We start from the raw sequence: 27,268 nt of genomic DNA, 5'->3' as shown, positions 1-27,268 counted from the left end.
TCAGTTTGCAACACATTCATTTTATTGTCATCAGCAGGGGAAGAACCCTGCTGGTGAGATCTCTGAGGTCTGGCGCCTGGGCCTGAACTTAGTCGCTGCTCAGGGATATAGGGGAGTACTCGGCCGTCCACACACTGGGTAGTTCTTCCAGCTGGGTCTCCTGACTCAGTGGGTCGTGCTGGGTCCCCTCGCTCACTGGCTTCTCCCGTGGCAGCTCGTGCTGAGGGAGCTCCTGGCTGGGCTGGTCACTGGGGCCGGGTGCCGCTGCTCCGCTCCCCGCCTCAGGTGCCGTCACAGCCGCCATCTTTTTCGCAGCCCTTTTCTTTCCGCGTCTCCCTCTACGAGCGGCTTTTCCCTTCTCGGCCACCTCGGTAGTCTGGAAAGACAACAGGGAGATCACAGAAGGGCTCTGGTTTAGGGACGAGGATGGAGGAGGCCGGGAACAGGGACGTGTCCTCAGAAGCGGTGTGGGCCGGGTTGGGGGGTTGTGCCAGGTGAGGACAGGAGAGGATTCTTGTGAGGAAGGAGGCGAGGGGAAGACGAGGAGGAGCTTGGTGGGTCACTCACCTTCTTCGGGCCACTGGGGCTCGGCTGAGAGGACTTCCTCTTTTGTGTCTCCTTGGCCTCGGCGGGAGGTCCCGAGGCTCTCGGCTTTGGACTCATCTTCCGCAGCTCAAGGTCTCGCAACGGTCAACTAACTCCAGGCTCCCTGTATATACCCCTCCCACGATCCCAGGACAATGTGGCGATCACGTCCCTGAGCTGTGATTGGTCAACATTCCACTACCCAGCCAATGGTAGCCCTGGGCGGGAAGGAAGGCCTTACACGTCACAAAGCACCATCAGGACATGGCGGAGGAAGTCGTGGGGGGGTGACATCTGATGAGGAAGGCAGGGTGCTCTGGTTGGAGAAAGGGAGATTTGGGTTAGCACCCCTAAAGATAGTTCCCAAACTGACATGTCACCCCTCTTAAACTCCCCGTGTTCAATTTTGGCAGATCACGTTGTACGGGAGGATATTTCTGCCACATGTTTCCCCCGGACCTCCCATTCAGTGGTACATTCTGTTCCTGCACACCTGCCATCATTACCCAGTTTCTGTATGACCTACCTAAAATCCCTCCATGCTAACTGGGATGGACGGAGGGCTATATGAAGACGTCAATTGACCAGGCACAGTGGCTCACGCCTGTAATCCCAGCACTTTGGGAGACCAAGGTGGGTGGATCACCTGAGGTCGGCAGTTGGAGACCAGCCTGACCTACGTGGAGAAACCCCATCTCTATTAAAAATACAAAATTAGTCAGGCGTGGTGGCGCATGCCCATAATCCCAGCTACTCGGGAGGCTGAGGCAGGAGAATCGCTTGAACCCGGGATGCAGAGGTTGCAGTGAGCCAAGATAGCGCCATTGCACTCCAGCCTGGGCAACAAGAGCAAAACTCTGCCTCAAAAACAAAAACAAAAACAAAAAAAAAGGCCGTCAATCAATCATCCCTCTCTCCTACAAATTCCTCTGCTGCACCTTGAGGACCATTCACTTCTTGGATGCAGTCAAAGAACTTTTCCATCTCACTTCCTTCTCCCAGTGTCCACATAGTGCCCCTCAGTGTTTCATTCTCATGGTTTAAAGCACTGGCTTCTAGCGGTGAAGATAAGCAAAGACACTCTCTCAGCTGGGTATTTGTATCAGGCTGAGTTCCTCAGAGAAGGAGAAACTAAGCCAACAGGATATTTGTGTGTGTGTGTGTGTGTGTGTGTGTGTAATATATGTCATAAACATCTATTTACTATTGTATGGTATTTATTTATGAATAATATTATATATGATATGCTTTACTCTAAGCAATTGGCTCACACATTCACACATTGTGGGGGTCTAGGAAGCTGAAATATGTAGGGCAAGTGTGAGCAGCCTGGAAACTAAAAGCTTCTGCACAGTCAACAATCAACAAAATGAAAAGGCAGGCTATGGTTTGGGAGAAACTATTTGTGAACCATATATCTAATAATGAGTTAATATCCAAAATATATAAAGAACTCATACAGCTCAATAGCAAAAACAATAGTCTGGTTTACAAATAGGTAAAGGACTTGAATAGACATTTCTCGAAAGAAAACCCACAACTGGCTGACAGGTTTATGAAAATGTGCTCAACATCATTAATAATCAGAGAATGCAAATGAACCACAATGAACTATCACCTCACACCTGTTATGACGGGTATTATCAAAAAGTAAAGAGATAAAAAGTAATGATGGCAAAGGTGTGGAGAAAATGAAACCCTTTTAGGGTGTGCAGAAAAGGGGACCTTTACAGGACAGAAATGTTATTGGTACATTATGAAAAACAGTATAATGGTTCCTTGGAAAATCAAAATAGATCTACCATATGACCCAACAGTTCATCTGCTGAGTATGTACCACCCCCCAAAATGAAATCCACATCTCATAGAGATATCTCCAGTACTAATTCTAACTAATTAATCACACAGGAAATAAGAGTTTCTATTTGAAAACACTGGTTTTTTTTTCACCATCCTGGTGTCAAATACTTATCTAGTATTTGTCTAGTCATCTCTTCCTAGTTCTTGATTTGTAGTAACCTAGGTACTACTACACATTAACAGAACTAACTCATTATTCCAACAAGAAATGAGAAATGTTGAGAAGAATGAAATTTTATACTTCTTGTCTTCAACCAGTTATTCTAGTTTTATGGAGGATTCTGTATTTAACTCTTACCCAGGTAACTCTAGTTAACATATCCATGGTACCTAGTCAACAATCCTAAAAAAATAAGAACGCAGAGTTGACTAGAATGGTTACTAAACTTTCTATGTTCAACCAGTTTTCCTACTAATTGCTAGTTGTTTATTCAACTGTTTGCCTAGGTACCACTAAATGTCTAGTTTTATGTCACTAAGACCTAAGAAAAAATATGACAAAGAATATGTTTATTCCAGGTACTGGCTTCATCTAGTTATCTCTAGCCCAGGAGGAAAAAGTGATTTTATGGGCCAGGCCCAGGGTCCCTGTGTTGTGTACAGCCTAGGGACTTGGTGCCCTGTGTCCCAGCCACTCCAACTGTGGCTGAAAGGAGCCAACGTACAGCTTGGGCTGTGGCTTCAGAGGGCAGAAGCTCCAAGCCTTGGCAGCTTCCACGTGGTGTTGTGCCTGCAGGTGCACAGAAGTCAAGAATTGAGGTTTTGAAAGCTTCACCTAGATTTCGGAAGATGTATGGGAACGCCTGGATGCCCAGGTAAATGTTTGCTGCAGGGGTGGGACCCTCATGGAGAACCTCTGCTAGGGTAGTGTGGAAGGGAAATGTCAGGTTGGAGCCCCCACACAGAGTTCCTACTAGGGCACTGCCTAGTGGAGCTGTAAGAAGAGGGCCATCATCCTCCAGACCCCATCACAGTAGATCCACTGACAGTTTGCACCGTGGGCCTGGAAAAGCTGCAGACACACAACGCCAGCCCGTGAAAGCCAGGAGGGAGGCTGTACCCTGCAAAGTCACAGGGACGGAGCCACCCAAGACCACGGGAACCCACCTCTTGCATCAGCGTGACCTGGATGTGAGACCTGGAGTCAAAGGAGATCATTTTGGAGCTTTAAAATTTGACTGCCCCGCTGGATTTTGGACTTGCATGGGCACTGTAACCCCTTTGTTTTGGACAATTGCTCCCATTTGGAATGGCTGTATTTACCCAATACCTGTACCCCCATTGTATCTAGGAAGTAACTAGCTCACTTTTGATTTCACAGGCTTATAGGCAGAAGGGACTTGCCTTGTCTCAGATGAGACTTTGGACTGTGGACTTTTTGGTTAATGCTGAAATGAGTTAAGACTTTGTGGGGCTGTTGGGAAGGCATGATTTGTTTTGAAATGTGAGGTTTTGGAGGGGCTGGGGGTGGAATGATATGGTTTGGCTGTGTCCCCACCCAAACCTCAACTTGAATTGTATCTCCCAGAATTCTCACATGTTGTGGGAGGAACCCAGGGGGTGGTAACTGAATCATGGGGGCCGGTCTTTCCCTTGCTATTCTTATGATAGTGAATAAGTCTCATGAGATCTGATGTGAGATCCAGGGTTTCTGCTTTTGCTTCTCCTCATTTTTCTCTTGCCATTGCCATGTAAGAAGTGCCTTTCGCTTCTCACCATGATTCTGAGGCTTCCCCAGCCTTGTGGAACTGTAAGTCCAATTAAACCTCTTTTCTTCCTAGTCTCAGGTATATCTTTATCAGCAGCATGAAAACAAACTAATATAATACCACAGGCACTTTATGGGAGTATTGAATGGAACTGGACAAATATGTCCAGGGTCCTCCAAGCTAACTGCTAGGTCATTACTAGAGTGAAGGTCTTTCCTCATTCAAACACAAACACAGGCCAGCAGCATCACACTGACTGACATGAGAGAGAGAATAGACAGAGACATCCCTGCTCTTTTACTCAGGTCCCAGAACAATCAATTCCGCCACTGGGAAAAATTAAAGTGGGTGTTTGTTTTCTGTAGGTGCTGATGCTGTCTTTTTGTTTGTTTGTTTTTTTGCATTGCACTGAAGCTTTTTAAAAATTATCACCTCTTTCCCCCTTCTCCTTCTCTTCCTCTCCCATACCTCCTCTTCCCTGACCTTCTTCTTCACCTTCTCTCTGTGTCTCTCTTTCTATGTGTGGTGGCAGATAAACATGAGAGAGTATAATGAGGGGCATATATAGATCTATCTATCTATCTATCTATCTATCTATCTATCTATCTATCTGTCTATCAATTTATCCTTAAAGATATATATATATCTCTAAAAACTTAATTAATATATAGATGGTACAATAGCCTTTATGTGTCAATATTGTATTTTTGATCATTTACTCATGAACTGAAATGGGTTAAAAACATGACTCTTAAAATCTGTAGAATACTGCCTTTCATGCAGGATCCATGATGTACCTACCTATTTGATATGGTTTGGCTCTGTGTCCCCACCCAAACTTCATCTTGAATTGTACTCCCATAATTCCCACATGTTGTGGGAGGGACCCGGTGGGAGATAATTTGAATCACGGGGGCGGTTTCCCCCATATTGTTCTTGTGGTAGTGAATAAGTCTCATAAGATCTGATGGTTTTATCAGGGGTTTCTGCTTTTACAGCTTCCTCATTTTCTCTTGCTACCACCATGTAAGAAGTGCCTTTTGCCTCCCACTATGATTCTGAGGCCTCCCCAGCCATTTGGAACTGTAAGTCCAATTAAACCTCTTTTACTTCCCAGTCTCGAGTATGTCTTTATCAGCAGCGTGAAAACAGACTAATACACTATTCTTCTACATGGAGTATATTGATCTTTTCCATTTTCTAAAATTAAGACACGATTGGGTTTAGGATGCTTCTTTGGCCTGACTGTGACCCTGCATGCTGGTTAGCTGGAGCCCGTGGTATGTGATTGTGAAAGAAAAGCTCTTGGTTTCATGTAGCAAGAACAAGAATTGACTTAATATCAGCTACTCATAAAAATAAATGCATCAAATAACCATCCAACTGTGCATATGGAAGATGTCCAGAAAATCCATAAAATAATAATATCATTGTCACTGTGACCAAGATGGAAGAAATAAGACTGTTTTGTACCCAAATCAGACAGGTTATATAGTCTCACTTCAGTCCAAGTATGTTTTTTCAACATGATTGTTTTTCAATGCTGCATGACCATTTTTAAAGCAGCATTTACTCTGAATAAATTTGAAGACCTCTCATCATTTTAACCAGTTTTATATATGTTGACAATCTGGGTGAGAGTTGTCTATGATCAGGAGAAAGATTTGGTGGGTAAGAAAATCGCGAGGCATGTTTAGAAGTTGGAGAGGAGAAATTCAGATTCTGTGACCTGTTAGGTCTGTTTTTAATCTATTTCTGAGTCATCTACAATTTTGATGACATTTTGGTTGTTCCCCCAAATTCATCAAGTGAGCTCACCTTTTAATTATTGTTATCCACTGAACCAAATTGTTCAGAATATAGTTTTTGCATTTATTTATATTTTTCCTTTTGTGTCCTTTTTCTTCATAGGTCTAATGAGTCATTGAGCCCTGTGATACTGCAATGTACGGATGGCTCTCTTTTCGCTGTATTATCTAGAAATGAAATACAATCCATGGCAGGAAGCCCAAAGAGGAGTTTGTCAGTTAGGCCTCCTTATGTCTCAGAATTGTGTCCTGAGAAACATAACTGAGAAAATGGCTTCTGGACACCCCAGGACACTTGAGATTCTCAAAGAGACAAGGCATAAACAGCCCCAACAAAAGACTTTCCTTCTCACTAATTTGATGTTTGTATCAGCTGAAAACCAAAAGACTGTGAGGCAATGCTCAAATGAAGACAAGGCACAACGTAGAACATAAAGAATAAATGAAGACAAAGTCCATCAGAAAACCCTGAAGAATTTGGTACTCCTGAGTGCTCATATTGAGTAGTTTGGGAAGCTTGGGTTGTAAATTTAGGTCATTTGTTGATGGCTATATATATATATATATATCCTTTACCTATGAACTCTTATGGGTTGAAAACATGACTCGGCCAGGAGTGGTGGCTCACGCCTGTAATCCTAGCAGTTTGGGAAGCAGAGGCGGACGGATTGTCTGAGCTCAGGAGTTTGAGACCAGCCTGGGCAACATGGTGAAACCTTGTCTCTACTAAAATACAAAATATTAGCCAGGTGTATTGGCACATGCCTGTAATCCCAGGTACTCGGAAGACTGAGGCAGGAGAATAGCTTGAATCCAGGAGGCAGAGGTTGCAGTGAGCCGAGATTGTGCCACTGTACTTCAGCCTGGGTAATGGAGTGAGACTCTGTTCAAAACCAACAACAACAACAACAACAACAAAAACATAACTCTTAAAAGGTGTATAATTCTGTCTTCATTATTTACCTACATAGATGTACTTTTTGCTGATAACAGAAAACATACACATTTATTCCTAGGGGTGAATCTCTTCCTTCCGCTGATCTCCTGCTACTTCTCGAATTAAAATTCAAGGAATATTGTGTGGGCTTTTATGAGTGACAGTAGATGCAATGTGCAATAATTCATTTGCAAAATTATAAAAACACTACCCAAATCGACATCTGTGTAATACGTTCTCTAGAGAAGACAAGGATATAACATCAAATTGCCTCTCAATGAGTGTATTCGCGAAGGCCCAAGAAGTGTGTATCTGTAACTCCATGATAAACTGTTGACTTCAAAAGGACTGCATACAGTTTGCTCTCAAGCATCAACAATCTGAAGTAAAGCACTTGGCCTTTTTCAGAGTCTCCAGATATGTATATCGATCCGAGAACCACATTTACTTTGCAACAATAGTCCTGAATCTTGCTGCTGTTTTGGGACCTTTCCCTATTTGGTATTTGGGAAAGCAGTTTGCCAGGAAGGAGAATGACAGAGTAGACATTGAGTACCTCTTTCTGTTTTCATATCCCCTATCAAGAGGCTCAATATAAAGAGTTAGAGGGCTGACTTATTCCTAACAACTGCATATGATTGCAGGAGGGCCTTCCTTCCTTCCTCTGAGGCTACCCTTCCTTATTCCATTTGATAGTCTCTGTCAGTGCTAGAAGATTAATGATATTCACCCAGAAGCTTCCCCTGTCTCTGAACACAGAACATAATTAATACATTATCATCATCATCATCATCATCATCATCATCATCATCATCAGATAAGAGTTTCTGGTACCATCAGCAGCATAGCAATACATCCTTGTCCTTTTCTGATACACTGAAAAAATCAGAATGAAACGATTCATACCTCACACTCCATTTCAGCATGGCCACTGGAGTCCACATAGCATTAACCTCAAGAACAATGACAGAAATGTCCTTATGCAAAGCACATCTCACTCTCTGTAACAGTTCAAACTCCATAAATGTCAGCAAACTGCCTTCTGGGAAGAATGGATAAAAAAGGCTAAATTGCTACAAATCTATGCCCCCAAAAGAGGCAATAGGAAATCATTTTACAATAGCCAAGTGCACAGAATATAATATTGTAAAATACGGAGCTGGAAATCACAAATTGGAAATAAAAATGGGGACCTCAACCCCCACAGAAAGTGAGATAATCAACTACTATATAATGACTAAGAAAAAAGGGGAGAAGAACTACAATTTACAATAATAATAAACCATTATTCTGAAGTGAAGTTGGAAAGATAATCTTTACAATATGGAGAGAAAGATGGAATTAAACCAATGTTACAAAATGATTTGTTCATATCTGAAGAGGCAGTGTGAGTGAATCATGTTCACACAAACACTTTATTTTCCCATGTCAATAGGAAAATATTATTTTATTTTGTTATTGCATATGAATTTTCAATTTCATTCATTTGTTCAAAACGTGATTTTATAGTTTTAAACAAAGAGGCAATTTTAGAAAAGCAGGATATGAAACATGTCTAGGATAAGTACCCTTTTTGAGAAAGACCTCAGGCTTTGTCCTATTCAAGAATGATGTTTTAGACTCATGGTCTCTCATGAATGACTCCTTGTAGGGGGTAGGGAGATGGATGATCATTCAAGTCAGAATTGTTGGCTCTGATACTGGCAATAATTTCGGGTTGGGTTTTGTATCATTTATATCGTTTACTTCTTTTGGACGAGTGTTTCCCCCGATAATCTACTCACACCCTGCATCTCATCCAGCAGCAAGTTTTCTTCTGTGTCTTACAAATGTGCTATGAATCTGATGGCTTTGGCCCATGTCTGCTTTCACCTCTTGTCTGAGCTCCCAGCTCGTTCTGCTTTTCTCACGTTACCCCTTCACACCACCTTCCACTTGGTAACCGGAATGGTCCTATAAAATTGTAAATCAGGCTTTCTTATTGAGAGGCTACTAACCTGTCCATCTCTCTCCATCCAAATGTAATTAAACCCATCTTTTCCCCATGGCACATCACTTTTATCTCTCTGAGTTTTCCTCTTACAACTCTCTCTCCTCCTGTTCATTATGCCGTGAACACACCACACCTTTCTAGAACCTTTATCTCAGCACCTTGCCAGTTCTTAGTTGCACTGCCAGAAATACATACTCCTTACATTTATTTTTCATGGTAGGTTCCTTCTTGTCACTCAATTTTCAGCTCACTTGTTGCATCCACCAACTTATGCAGCTGTACCTGCCCCCAAATTACCCGTTGACCTCTTGCTCGCTCCTTTTCTTCATAGAGGCTCATCTCATCCAATGTCATCTTCTGTTCCATTACCTTCTTTCATTTTCTTCATTGTTCCTAATTTTAACCAATAACAGCTGCTTTTTGTGTTACGTACCATCTGTCTCACACCAATTTGAGTATCAGCTCCAGAAGACAAAAAGCCTTGTGGTTTTGTTTATTATTCTCTTTTTAGCACCTAGAACCGCTCAGAACCCAGAATGCAATCTTTAAGTGTTTGTTGAGTTAATGAATGACTCCATTCCTTGGTGTTTTGAGGAAACAGGACAATAGACAGGCAGCCAAGCTAGGATCTGGGAGTTGATGCCCTGAAGTTGCTCCAGTGTTATCTGTCCCTTCCTGGCATTGCTGTTGGAGGCGTCTCTGAAGTGGCTACTGCGGCCAGCAGCACACTCCCCAGGCCCTTCAGGCTGGCCCCAGCTAAATTGCTACCAGTTCCCATTAGCCATCCTGAGCCAGCACCAACATTTACTCACTCACCACTCAGAACCTGTGAGTGGTCATTTATTTGCTTTTTTTTTTTTTTTTTTTTTTTAACCCAGTCCTCTGTGAAGCAATGACTATGGCCATGTGGATGTGATAACAACAGCAAAGGTGATGCCTCCCTGAAGACACATCAAATACTGCATTGGCCAAGTGTGGCTATCAAGAAATAGTTCTGGCGAGCTGCAAGGCCTCTCTTCTTTCTTTTCGATGTTGCCAGGAGAATGGCGTCCTTGGTGGTGGTAGGTATGACTCTTGGTACATGGTGGTATGTGTGAGTGAAGGTGTGTGCGAGTGTGTGTATGACCCTGTGTGTGTATGCATGTGAGTGAATTTGTGTGAGTACGTGCATGACTCTGTGTGTGTGGGTGGGAGGAGGGCTTTGCTGCTGATGGAAGAGAGCCTGAGAGCATGCGGGACAGGTAGGTTAACTGCACTTTCATTCCTGCTTGCCACTCAAGCATTTCTCTCCTTCATATGGGAGCTAACAGGACACTTTGCTACTGATCAGAGATGGCTCACAAGTGAAAAATTGGTTCCCCCCGAAAAACGTTTATAGTCATGCACTGATTAATGACGAGGATACATTCTGAGAAATGTGATATTGGGCAATTTTGTCATTGTACAAACATTACAGAGTGTGCTTGCACAAACCTAGATGGTACAGTCGATTACTCACCTAGGCTATATGGTATAGGCTATTGCTCCTAGGCTACAAACCTGAACAGCATGGTACTGTACTGAATACTGAAGGCAATTGTCACACAATGGTATTTTCATATCTAAACATAGAAAAAGTAATGTGTTGTGCTACAATATTAGTAGATGATAGAATATTTTCAGCTCCCTTATAATCTTATATGTGGTCCATCATTGATCAAAATGCCGTTATGCTGTGCGTGACTATACTTTTGTTTTTCGTTTCATTCATAACAATACAACACCAACAATTATAATGATAAATATCTATTTTCTGCTTACTTTTGCCAAGCACTTTTCTAGGAAGGTTACACATGTTAATTTACTTAATTCTTGTAGCACCTATGGATTAGGTATTTTTCTCATCATTGGTGTTTTGTCGATGGAAAAATGGAAGAACAAAAGTAATTTTGCAATGTGTACATTGGCAAAATTGATATGCATGGAAATACGACTTGCAGGACTGATTTTATAGCACACACTTTGGGATAAACCTTTGTCTTCCCACAGTTATAGAGAAAGAAGAAGGGCACTTGATATGAGTTAAATGGCAAAAATGGCCGTTGACCTAGCTGACAAAAAGAACAACTCTTGCCCCTTATTAGGGTATCACTTTCAGCCTCTCTAATGCTCAATTTTCTCACTATAAAATGAGATTAGCACCTGCCTCACATTGAGGAAATTAAATAGGCAAATGTATGTGGGAAGGCATTTTAAACTGCAAGCACTATATTAACATGATATATTTAAGGCACACCATCAACCGACAATTGCCTGGGTCCTTTAGCTATTTCAGTGTAATTCACCAGTGTAGGTTTGTAGAGGAATATGACAATTGAAGAGCACCTCAACTCCAGACCACTGTAATGACATTCATCAAGAAGCTACCTAATGTGCTATTTTAGGTCATAAAAACTACACTATATTGTATCACAGGGTGTTCCAGAATTCTCTGATCATCATCTGTAAAGATACACTCATGCAACTACACGTAATGGAAATGTTTACTTCCACTCCTGTCTCTTCAATTATGATAATGTCTTCTGGAAACTTCTCCTGCATATATTAGCTAATATATTTTCTAATACCCATTTCAGCCCCTTGGAGAAACTCCTCTTAGGATCCTTTCAAGCATCCAAAGCCTCTGAGACTTCTTGGCTTCTTGTATTTCATTTGATGCATTGTTCCTCCTTTATAGTTTTTAATTTTCATCGCCTAGACACTGCCTTCACATAATCGTCTTTCATGTTTCTACTCCTTCCATTCTGATGGTTCTTCTTTCCCTTACCTCAGTAACTATGGACCTCCTTAACACTTTGACCTAAGGAGCTCACTTATCCACTCATGTGTGTCTCTTTTCAGAGATCTAATTAGTTTTTACAATGTGCTGTGGGTGGTTCTAGGCAAAATTACATCAGTGACATTTTACGTCTCCCTCACCTCTCTGCCTTTCCTCAGTGTTGCCCAATTGCCTGTTTCTCTGATGCTCTTGTAAAGTTCCAAGTGTCTCAGGGCCCCCTTCCTGTACAACATGCAGGATTTTCTGGTAATTTTTGGTCGAATTCCATCATCAAATCTTAGCAGTTCTGAGCTTACTGCATTGTCGGGGGTAACAACCAAACTAACGAAATCAAGGTTTTACAACATTTTTATTTTGACCAAGCCTGCTCCTGCCTACATTTAAAGAAGTAGATAAATTCTGAACAAGAGAAGAAAGAGAGTGAGAAGAATAAGTGGAAGGAGAATAAAGAGAAGGAGAAGGAGAAGGAAGAGGCGGAACTAAGTAGAAATCTGGGAGGGTTTTTTTTAGCTTCAGGTTGCATCACAGGGATAGATGCTAAATCACTTAGAGCACTTAAGAGATTGTCTTGAATGTTTATAACAGGGTAGAAAGTTCTTGTCCAGGAGGAGATCCAAAGTCTCACCAGGCATAAGACCTGCTACCAGAGGTTTTGTCTAATCTAATCTTTCTTTGAAGGGACTACTCTGATTTATTTGTATGTTTTAATAACTTCAAAAAAAGTAATGAGCATTTCTTTTTCCTCTTATGCCTCACCCCTACTTTTTTCTTTCTTTCTTTCTTTCTTTCATTTTTTTTTTTTTTTTGAGACAGAGTATTGCTCTGTTGCCAAGGCTAGAGTTCAGTGGCATGATCATAGCTCACTGTAGCCTTGGACTCCTGGGCTCGAGTGTTCCTTCCACCTCAGCCTCCTGAGTATGTGGGACCACAGGTGTGCATCACCATGCCTGATTAACTTTTTAAGATTTTTTGGAGAGATGGGTTCTCCCTACGTGGCCCAAGCTCATCTCAAACTCCTGGGCTCAAGCAATTTGCCCACCTCAGCCTCCCAAAGTGCTGGGATTACAGGCATGAGCCACCATGCCCAGCCTTCTTCCCTCTTTTGCACACTATGAACCATTTATTAATCCATCCATTCATCCATCCATCCATCCATCAATCCATCCATCCATCCCATCATTCTATATATTCACTTAACCTCATTCATTTGTTTAATAAATATTAATCGAGTACTTTTTCAAGCCAGATACTGTGCCATGTTGCAGAAGCAGTCCCAGTCCTTACTTACTGTTTAGCAGGAGAGAAAGGCATCGCATTCAGAGGTTCCAATAAACCCAGAGGTATTCACATAGAACCCGAATAACACTTTATAACCTCTACTCCCCTGTTCACTTCACCTCTGCACACAAAACAAAGTTCTCAGTAACAATCCATTGCCCTTTCATCCAGTGTTGCTCTCTCTCACTAAGAAAGTTGTCACAATAGTAAAGTGAAGTCATGGGCACAGGAAAGGAAACCGATAATTCATTTATTGTCAATCATAAGTAGAGCCTGGCAAAGTGGTCTCCTTGCTGAACAGGCTTTAAAGGCAACATCGACCCCCATTTTCACCTAAAACCATGTAAAAAGCTGCAGTCCTACCCCGACCCCTGAACCAACTCTGGCAGGGTCCAAACTAATATCCCAATGTCTAGGACACCCTTGGGGGCTCAAGCCTCATGTCCACAGCAGACTTCAATCTGCAACTTTGCATTTAGCAATTGACTGGGTTTGTCCACAGACATCCTGATGTCCATACCAAAAATACTAGGCTGATGGTTTGTATGCTTTATTTACAAACCACCCCGTGTTCCTTCAGCCAAGGCACACTGACCTCCTGGCAGTCCCATCCACCAGAAAACACCCTCAGTTTTGTGTTTTCCCTGTTCCTTCTTCAGTACACATATATAGTCCATAAACTGACATTGGAATTCCTAGTCTACTTTGCATGTAAATTCTTGAACATCCAAAGTGGCTTTTTCATTTTATATGCAATGAATCAGTAATAAAAGCCAACTTCATTAATTCATTCACTGTATTCCTCCGGAGGGAAATGCAAGTAATCAAAATCATGTTAGGACAAGCATATTATGTGTACTTCTCTGCTCTGAGGTACTATGCTTTTATTTGATTTATGATGAGCCTCAGACTATACAAATAGATAAATAGTTCATAGGAATTAATTCTCTTGTTGGTAAAATATTATTTTATTAAGTTTTATTGGATTTTAAACATTGTGCAGTTAACCAAAGATGTATTAGACTTTCCCAAGTGGATGTTTTCTGTTTAATAAGTGAATTAAAGTTCAAAATATTAGATAACTTTAAAATACTTTTGAGTGCAAAAGTATTGAGTGCAAAATTTTATTGATTTAAACGGCAAGTTTTTAAATGACTTATTATGTAGAAGGTCTTGCTCATTGAAATACCACCATCTAGCCATAAACATTCTAGTTTTAAATGTTAAAAGAGAAGGTGGACTGTAGTATAAATTAATTAAATCCTTTAGAGACCATACAAATATTGGAAATAGCCTCCTGGTGGAACACAAATCTTTTTAAAAAATCACACACACACACAGATATATATTTGTACTATATGTACGATTGTATGTACCGCATATATGTGTGTACACATACTACTGAAAAAATCATATGTATGTATATATATTTGTACTATAGATATGACTTTTAGTTATATATGTACACACACATGTTTGCATGCACACATAAATACATGTACATATGTAAACACAGATACGCCCACACCTACATATGGAAGCATTTGAACCATTGAACCTTGTACTATATACAGAATGCTATGTCACATTATTTATTTATTTTTGAGACAGAGGCTGGCTCTGTCACCCAGTCTGGAGTGCATTGGTGTGATCTTGGCTCAGTGCAACCTCTACCTCCCAGGCTCAAGCAATTCTCCTGCCTCAGCCTCCCGACTAGCTGGGATTACAGGCACATGCTACCACGCCAGGCTAAATTTTGTATATTTGCTAGAGACGAGGATTTCGCCATGTTGCCCAGGCTGGTCTCGAACTCCTCGACTCAAGCGATCTGCCCACCTTGGCCTCCTAGAATGCTGGGATTACAGGTGTGAGCCACCACACCTGGCCCTATGTCACATATATTTAAATATAATTTTATACAAATTGACAAATATTCAATATAAGCATATTAAATATGTTAATCCTCAAAATAGGTATTAGAATGAATTAATGAAAATATGGCCAGATTCCTTACTCTGGGGCAAAGAACAAATGTTCCAATGAGAAGAAGACAGGAGATAGGTCAACAGGGGGAGTTGTAACAACGCCTGGTCATGCGCATCTGACAACTCCTGGTCATGCACATCTAACGGTATACGATTAAGAACCATGGATTATCTTTGGCTTGGTATTTTCAGCACAAGTCTTGAGTAGGAAAACAAATTGGGAAATGGTATGCTATATTTTCTTCCCTAGATTTCCAAAATAAAGCTCTTTATTCACACGCACTTTTTTTGCATTGCTTATGTTTCCATGGGTTAAAAAAAATGTTTTCATCGAACACTACTTGAGATATGATTAGGTAAAAAATTGTCTAGCAGTTTTTAGATAACCAGGAACAAAAAATAAACTCTTGAAACAAGTATTTGGATTCTTGTCCATTTTAAGCCTGCTGCCATTGATAAGCCACCATCTCAATTATGAAATGCATTTTTAGAACTCAGCAATTCTATCATAATATTAGAACATGTTATTAGATAGCACGTGGAAGGGTGGTGGATCATTTAAAAAAAGCCAAATTAAAGTCTTTCTTGATTGACGCATACAAGGAGCACATGAAATACTCTTAATTTAAAAAGAAAGGAATTTAGAATAAAATAATCTAATAATGCTTCTAGAGTTAACCTGAACTTGTGGCGAAAGCAAGGTTTGGATTTGCATTTCTATTCTCCTGCTTCAACCAATTATTTCTTCCTATAGGATGTAGAAAGCAATACTGTCCCTAAACTGTCATGGAGAAGATTTCAGCAATTTTAATTGAGATAATATTTTTAAAGGTGTTAATACACAGTAGAAACTCAATAACTTTCTATTCTTTTCTTGCATGAAAACTGTGAATATCAACATTAGGTTTAGTATGCATATGATCTTCAAAACCTCATTGGAGAGGGTCAATAGGGTTGTGCATGTATATACTATCACTTTGATCTTCTTCTCCAAGGTTCAAACTGAGTCTGTGAGATTTTAAGAGATTTTTCTTGCATTCTCAGTGCTCCAACTTGGCCAGAACTCCTGGCCCCAAGATCTAATACTCACATCTCAGTGTTCTCCAGGAAAGACTAGAGCTTGGTAGTCCAGGGAGCCTAAGAAGTTCCTGCATAAAGTTAAGAAGTCCCCCATGGCTCATTATCACAAAGATAAGATCCTGCCTGTTGTACTCAGAATCAAATATATCCTCCTCAATCTTATGTCAGCACTTTTAAAGTTGCAACCGACAGCCAATGGTATTCAAACTTTAAGATACCAAATAATCAACCCAAGTGCTTGTTAATAATAAGACTGCCAGAAGTAGTCACTGGAAGCTTCCCTTTAAATAAGGTTGCCAGGTGATGCTGATGCCTATATCTTAAGGGCACCATCTTGAAAACCACAGAGAGGTAGCTGTCTATGGAGGATATCTGCCAACACCCAGAAGTACTTTTGGTTTAAAATTGATGTCTCTCACCATTGGGATTCAACTAAGTCTTCTTTCTCTATTAAACAATTCTTTTGGTTAAAAAAGAGACCTATATATTGGTTAAAGAAAAATGATTTATGCCTACATATTTAGAGGCAGAGATTATATAGAAATATGCCATCAGTATAGAATATGTCCATTAATTGCATTAATTTCTGTAAATAACATTATTCCAGGTTTGCTTCCCTAATCACCTTATACAAAGTTGCCCACGTTCTCCTTTTACTCTCTTTCAATCTGAAATACATAACTTTTTCTTCATAGCGTTTAACCCCATTTAAAGAAATAATCTTTTGAAATATAATTTTGCTTGATAATTCTCTGCCCCTCACTGCAATCGAATGTAAGTTATATAGTATTTATTGACTTTAGAGCAGTCTTTTAAAAATCAGAAAGGTTCGATGAATATTGAATAAATTTGAGGAAGGAAAGAAGGAAAGAAAGAGAGAGAGAGAGAGAAGAATGAATGAAAGAAAGAAAGAAAAGAAAGAAAGGAGAAATAGCTGAGTTATATGGTCACTATGCTTAACTTTATGACAACTTTCCAGGACTTTTCCCAAGTTAGACTCCCACAAGTTGTGAGTAAGCATTCATATTTTTCACAACACTTGAAATTGTCAGAATTTTCCACTTAAACCAGACTAGTGGGTACAGAGTGGAGTTGCATTGTGATATAATTGACATATAATTGATCAGATTAGCATCAACATCTGATAACTAATGATGTTGAGCAACATTCCGTGCCATTATTGGCCATTTACATTTCTTCTTATGTAATGTGTCTTTTGCTATCTTTAATTGGCTTTTTTGATCTGTATTATTGAGTTATCAGAATTCTTTATATATATTGAATTCCATTACATTATTAGATTAGTATTGCTAATGTTTTCTTCCATTCTATGTCTGACTTTTTTTGTGTATTGGTGTATTCCAGAGAAAAGTTTTTAACATGGATGAAGTCTAGTTTATCAATTCTTTACTTCTGTAGTTTATAGTTTTATGCCTTATCCCTATGGTTCCTGATTTTTCTCTTATGATTTATTCCAGAAATGTTACTGTGTTAGCTTTTGTATGTAGGCCAATGAATTTATTTTGTGTTAACGTATTTGTAGTGAGATAAGGGTTGAGTTCCCAATACACACACACAAAACAAACATGTCCTTTAAAAATACTACAAGAAATAACTCTACTTTGCTCATAAATTTTCTAAGCTTTATGTTCCTGTGCTGTGTGAGTATATAACTTCCACTTAAATACATGTGTATATGTGATAGATAAATTTGAAATGCATGAGTTCATCCTTTCAAGGAACAGTTCAAATGCTGCCCTCTTCATGTGGGTCCCTTTTTTATTGATGCAACCCTTCCCTGCCTGTCCACGTAGCATCCACACATGGCAGTACCTCTCCATTTCTCCTGTCCAACATTCAGATCACTCCCAAACCCTGCCAGTTGACCAAGCTCAACCACTTCTCACCAATTCTACAACCTTTGTCTTCCACCTGGACTACTGGGATGCGGTTAATTCTGCTTATTGGAGGTAGTTGTGCTCTAAGAGGTCATCACAAACACTGAATATGGAACCATTTCTTCTTGGAAAATTCAGGGTTAGGTTCCCGTGAGCTCCAGTTTCATTTTCATCAACCAACCAATATATAACTTTGTTTTGGGTGTGTTTTCGTACAAACATACTTTACTGGATATATATTGTTGATTCACTAACATTGAACTGACACCCAACTGCACTGTCATGCATGCATAAATGAGGCATATCTAAGACATGTATTTTCTCTGTAAGGCAGGCACATCACAACCGCCTTGTGTTTGGGAACACTAGGCAGCACTTCAGCACTGCATTTTTGGGCTATTGTAAACAGCAAAAGCGCCAACAAAAAGCACAAAAATACAAACAATATAGCCCTAGATAGACCATGAAAAGAATAGTTATTTACAGTATGAGAACTGAAACAAGAAGGCAGAGTGTCTCCTTACTCAGCCTCAGCTGGGAATGTACTAGAATATTTCACCACTCTGCACATGTCCACAAAAGCACAGGGAGTATTCATTTGGGGGTTACAAATAAACTGTAGCAACTAGATGGATTTACAAATACAGAATCTGCAGATAATGAAGATCAACTGCAGTGTTCTAACTGGGTCTCCCTGTTCCGATTCTCACCCAGGCACCACTCAGCAGTCAAAGTGATTTATATTCAATCCACGTGAATGATTACTAGACTTTTCTGCTTGACACCTTCCAGTAGCTTCCCGTAGCAATCAGGGTAATAAAATTGAAGGCCCTTTTACTACATCTGAATAAATGGTTTCAGACTCTGGCACACATGTGTCCCGCAAAGACTCACTTGGGATATTTCTCCAAAAGATCTCCCTCTCATTACTTCTCCTTTGTTGGTTACGTTCTGACTTTCTGTTTCTCCAAGTCCCTCAAATGTCTTTGCATTTGCTCTTTCCCCATTCTCTCCTCATGTATTGCCATGGCCAACCACCTTTCTCCATAAGACCTCAGCTTAAATGCCATCTTATTGAAGAAAAATTCGACCATAGTCTATTATCAGGGAAGAAATATACTTTTTCTCATCCTCCATAAGCTTAGTTGGGATGAACTCCTATAACAAAAGGCAAGTCAACAGAAGGAAAATGGAAGCTGATTCACCTGTGCTGTTCACATCATACAGGAGAAATCTCAGTGAAAGTTAGCTCAAGGCAGTGGATTAGAACTCTGGCTTACAGGATATATTCCACCAAGAACAATGCATGTGTAGAGAAATGGTAAGACAAAGGAAAGTGGTTTTAGCTTCCAAGGGACAGAAATGGTGGGAAGGTAAATATATTGTAAGAAACTTAACAGAGTAAGTTTTGTTTGCAGATCTCTCTGATGCCATCTCTGGGCTGATAAGAGTTTAGAGTCATCTCCAGTAAAGGAGAATCTGTATTTTGCCTTTAGGCAGAAAAGCAGGAGGACAGGGCCAACATTTCCTTCATTTTCTGCTTTCTAATTACTTTTGGCTCATAAATAATTTCTATGTTAAAGAGTCATCTTTTGTGGGACAGATCCTCGTTTCCCTCACTGTCTATGGTCACAATTCCTCTCAACTCTGTGCCCTGGCTGTGTTCTGCACTTTTCTTGATCTGAAAGGGTCTTGTGTGTTTGCTTGTCTACTGGTTATTGATGTGCACAGGGATATAGAATTCCTGACAGCAGGATCCTTGTCTACTTTCATCCCTGCTGCATTTATAGCATGAAGAGCAATGTTCCTGGGACTCAGTAGCATGCCTTACACATGCATTGAATGGAGAACTTGCAGAGTACTCCTGTGTACTATTTTTATGGTACTAATTTATGTATTTGTCCCCATTTTCTCCCATTATAATGTAAGCTCCTGAATAGCAGCAGTGACTTAGGCTCTGGCTTCACAAGAAGATATTTTTTAATAAATCTCCCCTCCTTACTGTGTAATGTGGGGACAGCAGGATATGGGTAGCAATGAAGCCACACATTTGAATAGCTTTGGTATGTTATAAGCTAAAAATATGTTTATCAAATAAATGGTTTCAGATTCTGGCACACATGTGTTTTAGTTGTGTTTTGCTTCATAACAAATGATACTTAGTGACTGAAATCAACAGCAGTCTTTTTTTTCCCTACAAATCTGCAATTTGGGCAGGTCTCCGTGGGCACAGCTTGCCTCTGTTCCATGCGACAGCTGGCTTGTTGGAAGGATAGCTGGGGGCTCCATCATCACGAGTCTGACGACTCACATGTCTGGGGATTTTGTTGCCTATCCCTGAAACTTCAGCTGGGGCTGCTGGCAGGGGACCTGATGTGGGACCTATCTACATGGCTGCTTGGCTTCTCCGAAGCATGGTGCCTGCATCCCTAGGGGAGAATGCCACAAACACTGGGAAGAAGCCGTATGATCTTTGAGTACCTCGTGTTGGGAGACTTTCAGCATCACTTCCTTCTTAGACACATTGTAGGTACACCCAGAATCCAGGGAAGGAAGCACTAACCCTACCTACTCATGGGAGGGCCATCAAAGACAGTACACCTCCATGTGTAGCAAGACAGTTTGTGTCCATCTATCACATTCGAATGGATCGAATCTGGAGCAAAATGGTGTTACATGAATGCCTTTATTCTTTCATTTACTCCTCCATAGTACGCACGTGAGCATGTGTATGCATGTATGTGTGCGCATATGTGCGTGTGTTTCACTCATGGAAGCAGCAGGGAGCAGAGAAAATAATTTTTTTTTAAAAATTGAATTCCCTTGTACCAATGAGTTTTTTAGAGCAAAGCGGAGGAGTAAAATGTAATTAATTGCAGAATCGAATCTCAAAATAGAATAGAGCCCCAATAAGTAATAAATTTTCCCCAAGTCAGTTTTCTAGAAAAGTATACCAAAACATTGGTCATTGTAAGCAGTTCCCAGTGACTATTTTTGATATTCAAATCTGTAATTACAAGCCAAATACTGCCAGTTCCAGGAACTCCCTTGCCCTTTTGCTATTAGGTCCGCAGTGGAACAGAATGCCAATGGGATTGCATCCTTTTGCTCACATCTCAATAGGAGACATTGATCTATTTTAGTAAACTTTGTGTGTGTGTGTGTGTGTGTGTGTAGCTCATAATACTCACCCTTTGATGTCTATCTCTTCCCCATCCGTATTGCAAATTGCCTTAGGCATTCTTTCAATGAATACTTCTGAGCTACTCTGTGTCAGGAACTATATCAGGGTCTGGAGATACTGAGATATTAGCCATGGTATCTACCCTCAGGTGCTTCCCAGTGCAGTAGATAAGAGAGACAACTGACTCCAAATCTTATAGTCCATTTTGAAAGGAAGATAACATTTTGTAAAACTCCCAAAGAGTTTAACTAACTTAATAGTGTCAGTTCCTTCACGGGGTCTGCATACATGCTATGAAATCCTAGAATAGGATTCAAACTTAAAATAGCCCAGTCAATGTGAAACTTTTAAGGCAGATTATTCCCTCTCAAAGTGGAATCATTACAATTCATATGTGGATATACAAATAGGTATTTATAGTGCATATATAAATGCCAATGTAGAATAATCAAAACTCAACAAATTTACATTGATATACATTTATGTATATATAATAAAACACGTGAAGGAATTTGTGGAATTGGCCAATGTCTATTCTCCTAACACTCTCTTCTTGTCAGAGAAGAATGTATTACATCTGCAGGTGAATGTTTCCATGAAAATTTAGGTGGATGGATATTTGGCTAAAGTTTAGCAGCTCTTATGCTGTTATGCTTTGATAAACCACCACCAAACTTCTAAATGAGCAGCCACCTTACTCACTAATTGAATATTTTAACTTTTTTTCCTGTAGAGCTAGTGTTTCATTATATTTTCTATTTTCTGCCTTGCTTTTCATGCATTTAAAGTGCTGGAGCAGCTGTTTATTTGGAAAGGTTCCATTATGGCCATAATAATCTCCAACTAATTGCACATCAAATATTTATTTCTTGCACATTAAATTAATGAAGCAGTTTCAACAAGAGAAAAATTGGATCAGGATGGCAAACAGTGCCTATAAATTCATGAAAGATTCCCAGTTCTTTTTTGGCAGGATTCCTTTAATACAGATTAACAGTTTTTAAATGGAATATTTTTCTATTATCTAGTTGTGACTTTGAACATATCCAAGCTTTACTGTGTAAAGTGCTTTTCTCGATTTGCTCTGGATATATCATATTATAATTTTCAGAAATAAAAGCTAAATCAAACTATCAATTTTTAAATAAATTATTTGCATCTTTTTTTGCCTTAGATTTTATATAAATTTTTCCTAATTCCACTTTTTTTTTTTTTTTGAGACAGAGTCTCGCTCTGTTGCCCAGGCACGAGTGCAATGGCACCATCTCGGCTCACTGCAACCTCCGCCTCCTGGGTTCAAGGGATTCTCATGCCTTAGCCTCCTGAGTAGCTAGAACTACAGGCACATGGCACCACACCTGGCTAATTTTTGTATTTTTAGTAGAGATGTGGTTTTGCCACATTGGTCAGGCTGCCCCCGTACTCCTGGCCTCAAGTGATCCTCCCACCTTGGCCTCCCTAAGTGCTGGGATTACAGGCATGAGCCACCATGCCTGGCATAATTCTATGTTTTATACTATAATTTTTTCAGTGGGTGGACTTTAACTTATTTTCTATTTTATTTTAGTTTTTATTTTTTAATAGCTTTATTGAAGTATAATTGATATACACATAATTTCACATATTTAATCTGTATAATCTGATGAGTTTGGACATTTGCAAATAACTGTGATACAATCACCACAATCAAGGTAATAAACTGATATGGTTTGGCTGTGTCCCCACCCAAATCTCATCTTGAATTGTAGCTCCCATAATTCCCACGTGTTGTGGGAGGGACCTGGTGAGAGATAATCGAATCATGGGGGAGGTTTCCCCATACTGTTCTCGTGGTAGTGAATAAGTCTCATGAGTCTGATGGTTTTATAAGGGGAAACCCCTTTCCCTTGGTTCTCTTTCTCACTTGCCTGCCACCATGTAAGACATGCCTTTCACCTTCCACCGTGATTATGAGGCCTCTCCAGCCATGTGGAACTGAGTCCATTAAACCTCTTTTTCTTTATAAATTACCCAGTCTCAGGTATGTCTTTTTCAGCAGCATGAAAACGGACTAATACATAGACAAATTGAACATGTTCCAAAGTTTCCTTGTGTTGATTGATTGATTAATTTTGTGGTAAGAGCACTTAACATGAGATCTCCCCTCTAAACGAATTTTGAAGGGTAGAATACCACATTGTTAACTATAGGCATCAACGATGTGCAGATCTCTAGACCTTATTATCTAGCATAACTGAAACTTTATGCCCATTGAACATGTTTCCCACTCCAGGTCCTAGCAACCCCTGAGTAGCTTCCATGAGTGTGACTATTTTAGATGCCTCATCTAAGTGGAATCATGAATTATTCGTCCTTCTGTGACAGGCTTATTTCACTTCCAAAGCAGATATACAAATGGCCAACAGGTATATTAAAATATGCTCCACATCACTAATCCTTAGGCAAATGCAAATCAAACTATAAAGAGATATCACCTCACACTTGTTAGGTTGGCTATTATAAAAAAAAGATAGCAAGTGTTGGTGAGGATATGAAAAAACTGAAACCCTTGTGCACTGTTGGTGGGAATGTAAGATGGTACGGCCGTTATGGAAAACCATATGGAGGTTCCTCAAAAAATCAAAAATAGAACTAACATATGATCTAGGAATCCCACTTCTGAGTATATATCTAAAATAATTGAAACCAGGATCTTGAAGAGCTATCTGCAGTCCCATCTTCATAGCAGCATTATTCGTAATAGCCACAATGTAAAAACAGCCCAAGTGTCCAACAATGGATAAAGGGATTTTAAAAATGTGATCTATATACCCAATGGAATATTATTCAGCTATGAAAATCCTGCCACTTGTGACAATATGGATGAACCTGGAGGACATTATGCTAAGTCAATGAGTGAGCTTTTAAAGCTTTGCTAATTAAAAGTAGCGGTTGGCTAATGATTTATTCTGACCATTTATTCTGAAAACTAATTTGTACTTTCAACTTACATTTTTTCTGTTGATACGGTCTCTGAAAGATCTCTGATACTATTTTCTCTTAGTCCTGTTGCTGGTGTGTGTAAAATAACTGTTTTAGGAAACAGTTTCAGAAAAGAATTTCTCTAGGCAGTTGGTCTGTCAATGTTAAGGATAATGTCTATGGATTTCTTTCACTGGAATAAATTATGTTACAATTTTACAACAGGGAAAACTTGCCCAGTTGTCACCAACGATTATTGAATACTTACAATTCTTGGTAAAGAATACAGTTCCTACACAAGGCTAATGGTCGACCACTGAGTTGGTATGAGCCAGTAATTATCCTTTTTTGCATAACCCTTTTGAGTAGGGTTTTGGCTTTAGTTACTTATGAATGCAACATAACTTACATTTGTTTGCAGAAAAGTCCTTTTCAGGTAGTTGTGATCTCCCTGTGTTGTTTCCTCAAAACAGCAAGTTACCAGTAACTTGTCCTCTAGGTGGGGCAGGATGGGTTTGTCTTTCTTCACTTCCACCCATTACCCTTTATTGCACATGGTCTTTAATAGAGGAAAATAAGATGCGTCACATATATGCTCTGAAAAGCACTCAATACAGCAATATTTGTTTTCTATATATTTTACTCAAAATAATCTGATGTGTCTAAATTTCTTTTAGAGACTCACAGATTCTGATTCTACCCCTTTCTCTTCAATGCATGGCTAGGACCAAGGGCAGGAGAGGTACAAGGGGCTATGCTAACCTGCAGAAGGGCTTTGTTTGGTCAGCCTAGGCCTCATGTTTACTGTCTCCTCCACCTTCTCTTCTTCCTCCTCCTCTTTGGTTTTCTTCTCCTCCTCCTCATCCTCTTCCTCTTCCTTCTCCTCCTTCTCCTTCCCCTTCTCCTTTCCTTCTCTTTCCCCTTCTCCTTTTCCTTCTTTTTCTCCTTCTCCTTTTCCTTCTCTTTTCCCTTCTCTTTCCCCTTCTCCTTTTCCTTCTTTTTCTCCTTCTCCTTTTTCTTCTCTTTTCCCTTCTCCCTCTCCTCCTCACTCTTCCTCTTTCCTCCCTCCTCCTCCTCCTCTTCCCTCCCTCCTCCTCCTCCTCTTCCCTCCCTCCTCCTCCTCCTCTTCCCTCCCTCCTTCTCCTCTTCCCTCCCTCCTACTCCTTCTCTCCTCTTCCCTCCCCTCCTCCTCTTCCCTCCCTCCCCCTCCTCTTCCCTCCCTCCCTTCCTTTTCTCCTCCTTCTTCTTCTTCTTCTCCTCCTTTTCCTCCTCCTTCTTCCCCCTCCCCGCCCTCCTTCTCCTTCTTCTTGCAGTGGGCAAGCACTCTCCAATTGCAGACATCCCTAGTTCCCTGCTGTTCACACTCAGCCTGAATCATGCCTACGTGATAGCTGCCTGTCTCCTGCAGGCATTTGAATTTTCATCTCTGACTTAAATGATCATATGTGGCTCTTGTAAGATACAACTAAGAGGAGAAACAAAAATAATGTTGGTGATATGACAGCAACTGAGACATGACACTGGGTACAACACTTATATGTATTTACTGAAGATATCATAGTGCAATACTACTGTTTTGTTATGTACTTACCATTTTGTTATATGCCACTGTCTCTATTTTACACCATATTTTGAAATTTGCATAAGTTATCTTTTTTAAGTCTCACAATGGTGACATGAGTTATGTATTATAACCCAAACATGTAGAGAAAAAAACAGAATTAAACAGAATTAGTTATGTATTATAACCCAAACACACAGAGAAAAAAACATCATGTATCCAAGTTGACACAGAAATTTTGTAAGGAGTAGATTCAGGATTGCGGCATGCTTGAAAATGGGAACAGCACGTTTTTCCTCTCCAAAGCACAATACTGAATATAATTTTGATGCCACCCAAAATGTATCAGTTGAAGAAAACAATATAGGTATGTGGTCAAAGTTGAAAGATTACAAAGAAAATGGGGACAAATATAAATTTTCTTTCAAAATACCAACAGACTCGTTGTAAGGTCTTTTGGTCAAACTTGAAAGGAATAAAATTAAATGAAGAATAGAAATATAGTGAAAATGAATATGTATGCATGCATACATGTACACATATATGCATGCACATATGGATAGACAGTCATTTTGATTTAGGGAAAAATAAATGTTTAGGGAATATGTCATTAATCTTATCATATACTCTCTACCTGGAGGAATCCATGCCTTTTTCCCAAATTTTTATCAGTATCTCAGGAGATACCAATAGTCAATCTCCATGCTTCCCAGTGATGACAACCAAAAATGTCTCCAAATATTACCAAATGTCTACTGGGGACACAATCGCCCCAGGTGTGCACCACTGCCCTAGCTCAATCCCATTTCATTGCAATGTCCTTTTGAAACTCTTCCATATTTCCTACCAGTGTATTAAGAGCTCTGCAACCAATCTTGATCTAATTGTCAAAATGAAAAACCCAGCAATTACTGTTGATTATTACCTATGAGTAGTGACAGATTTAAACTTCTTTCTGCTCCTCTCACACCATTTCCAAGTGTTTGTAGAAGAAATCAGATATTATTGTTTAAATTCATGGTTCTTAACTTTATATGCACCTTAGAATCATCCAAGGATTTGTTTAAAACTCCAAACACCAGGTGGCACCCCAGAAAATCAATTCGGAATCTCAGAGGTGGGGGGCCACACAGGCATGACTGTCTTTGAAGTTCCTCAGATGATTCTAAAGCATAGAATCTTTATGTGTTGCATCCCTTAGAAAATTTCCACATTATCTTGGGTATATGACTTCATCCAACTCTGTTTTTCTCTATGAGATCGGGCTATAAGGCTTAACTCATGAGACTTAAATAGATGATGTGAATTTCAAAATATAGTGAATGGCATCTATAACAAAATGGTGGTTTCTAAAATAGCTATAATTTTTAGTGTTATTCCTTTTCAATAATTATGTTGAGCTCATTCTTTCCATTACAATCAAGTTTTCAATAATTGTCTAGTAAGTTGATTAAATAAATAATTCAATCAGGGGATTTTAAGCAGGGTCATTATTTTAATCTATATGTTGGTAAACTGGAATGTATATTCAAGTAATTTTTTTCAGAAAAGCTATTTGTGTGGTATATATCGTAAACCACAGCATACCTTAGTGTCTCTTTCTCTTGCCAT

The 27,268-nt window shown here is 39.9% G+C and overlaps 1 protein-coding gene across 2 annotated transcripts; it reads right to left on the bottom strand.

Annotated features, from left to right (window-relative positions):
- Window positions 1-24,649, bottom strand: LOC100439576 (variable charge X-linked-like). 2 transcript variants are annotated; one of them, XM_063721025.1, is made up of 3 exons: window positions 24,506-24,649; window positions 568-901; window positions 1-376 (listed from the first exon to the last, which is right to left on the bottom strand). In XM_063721025.1, the coding sequence occupies exons 2-3, from the start codon at window positions 661-663 to the stop codon at window positions 89-91; spliced, it is 384 nt and encodes a 127-aa protein (XP_063577095.1). In that variant the 5' UTR covers window positions 664-901; window positions 24,506-24,649; the 3' UTR covers window positions 1-88. The 2 variants fall into 2 exon arrangements, with proteins under 2 accessions (XP_063577095.1, NP_001414416.1); NM_001427487.1 differs by lacking the exon at window positions 24,506-24,649 and having other exon boundaries at window positions 568-742.
- Between the last annotated feature and the right edge of the window lie 2,619 nt (window positions 24,650-27,268).

This window comes from Pongo abelii, chromosome X (genome assembly GCF_028885655.2).
Source record: "Pongo abelii isolate AG06213 chromosome X, NHGRI_mPonAbe1-v2.0_pri, whole genome shotgun sequence".
NCBI classification, from domain to species: Eukaryota; Metazoa; Chordata; class Mammalia; order Primates; family Hominidae; genus Pongo; species Pongo abelii.
Note: the sequence above shows the minus strand (reverse complement) of the source record. Positions and strands in the feature narration are given on the sequence as shown.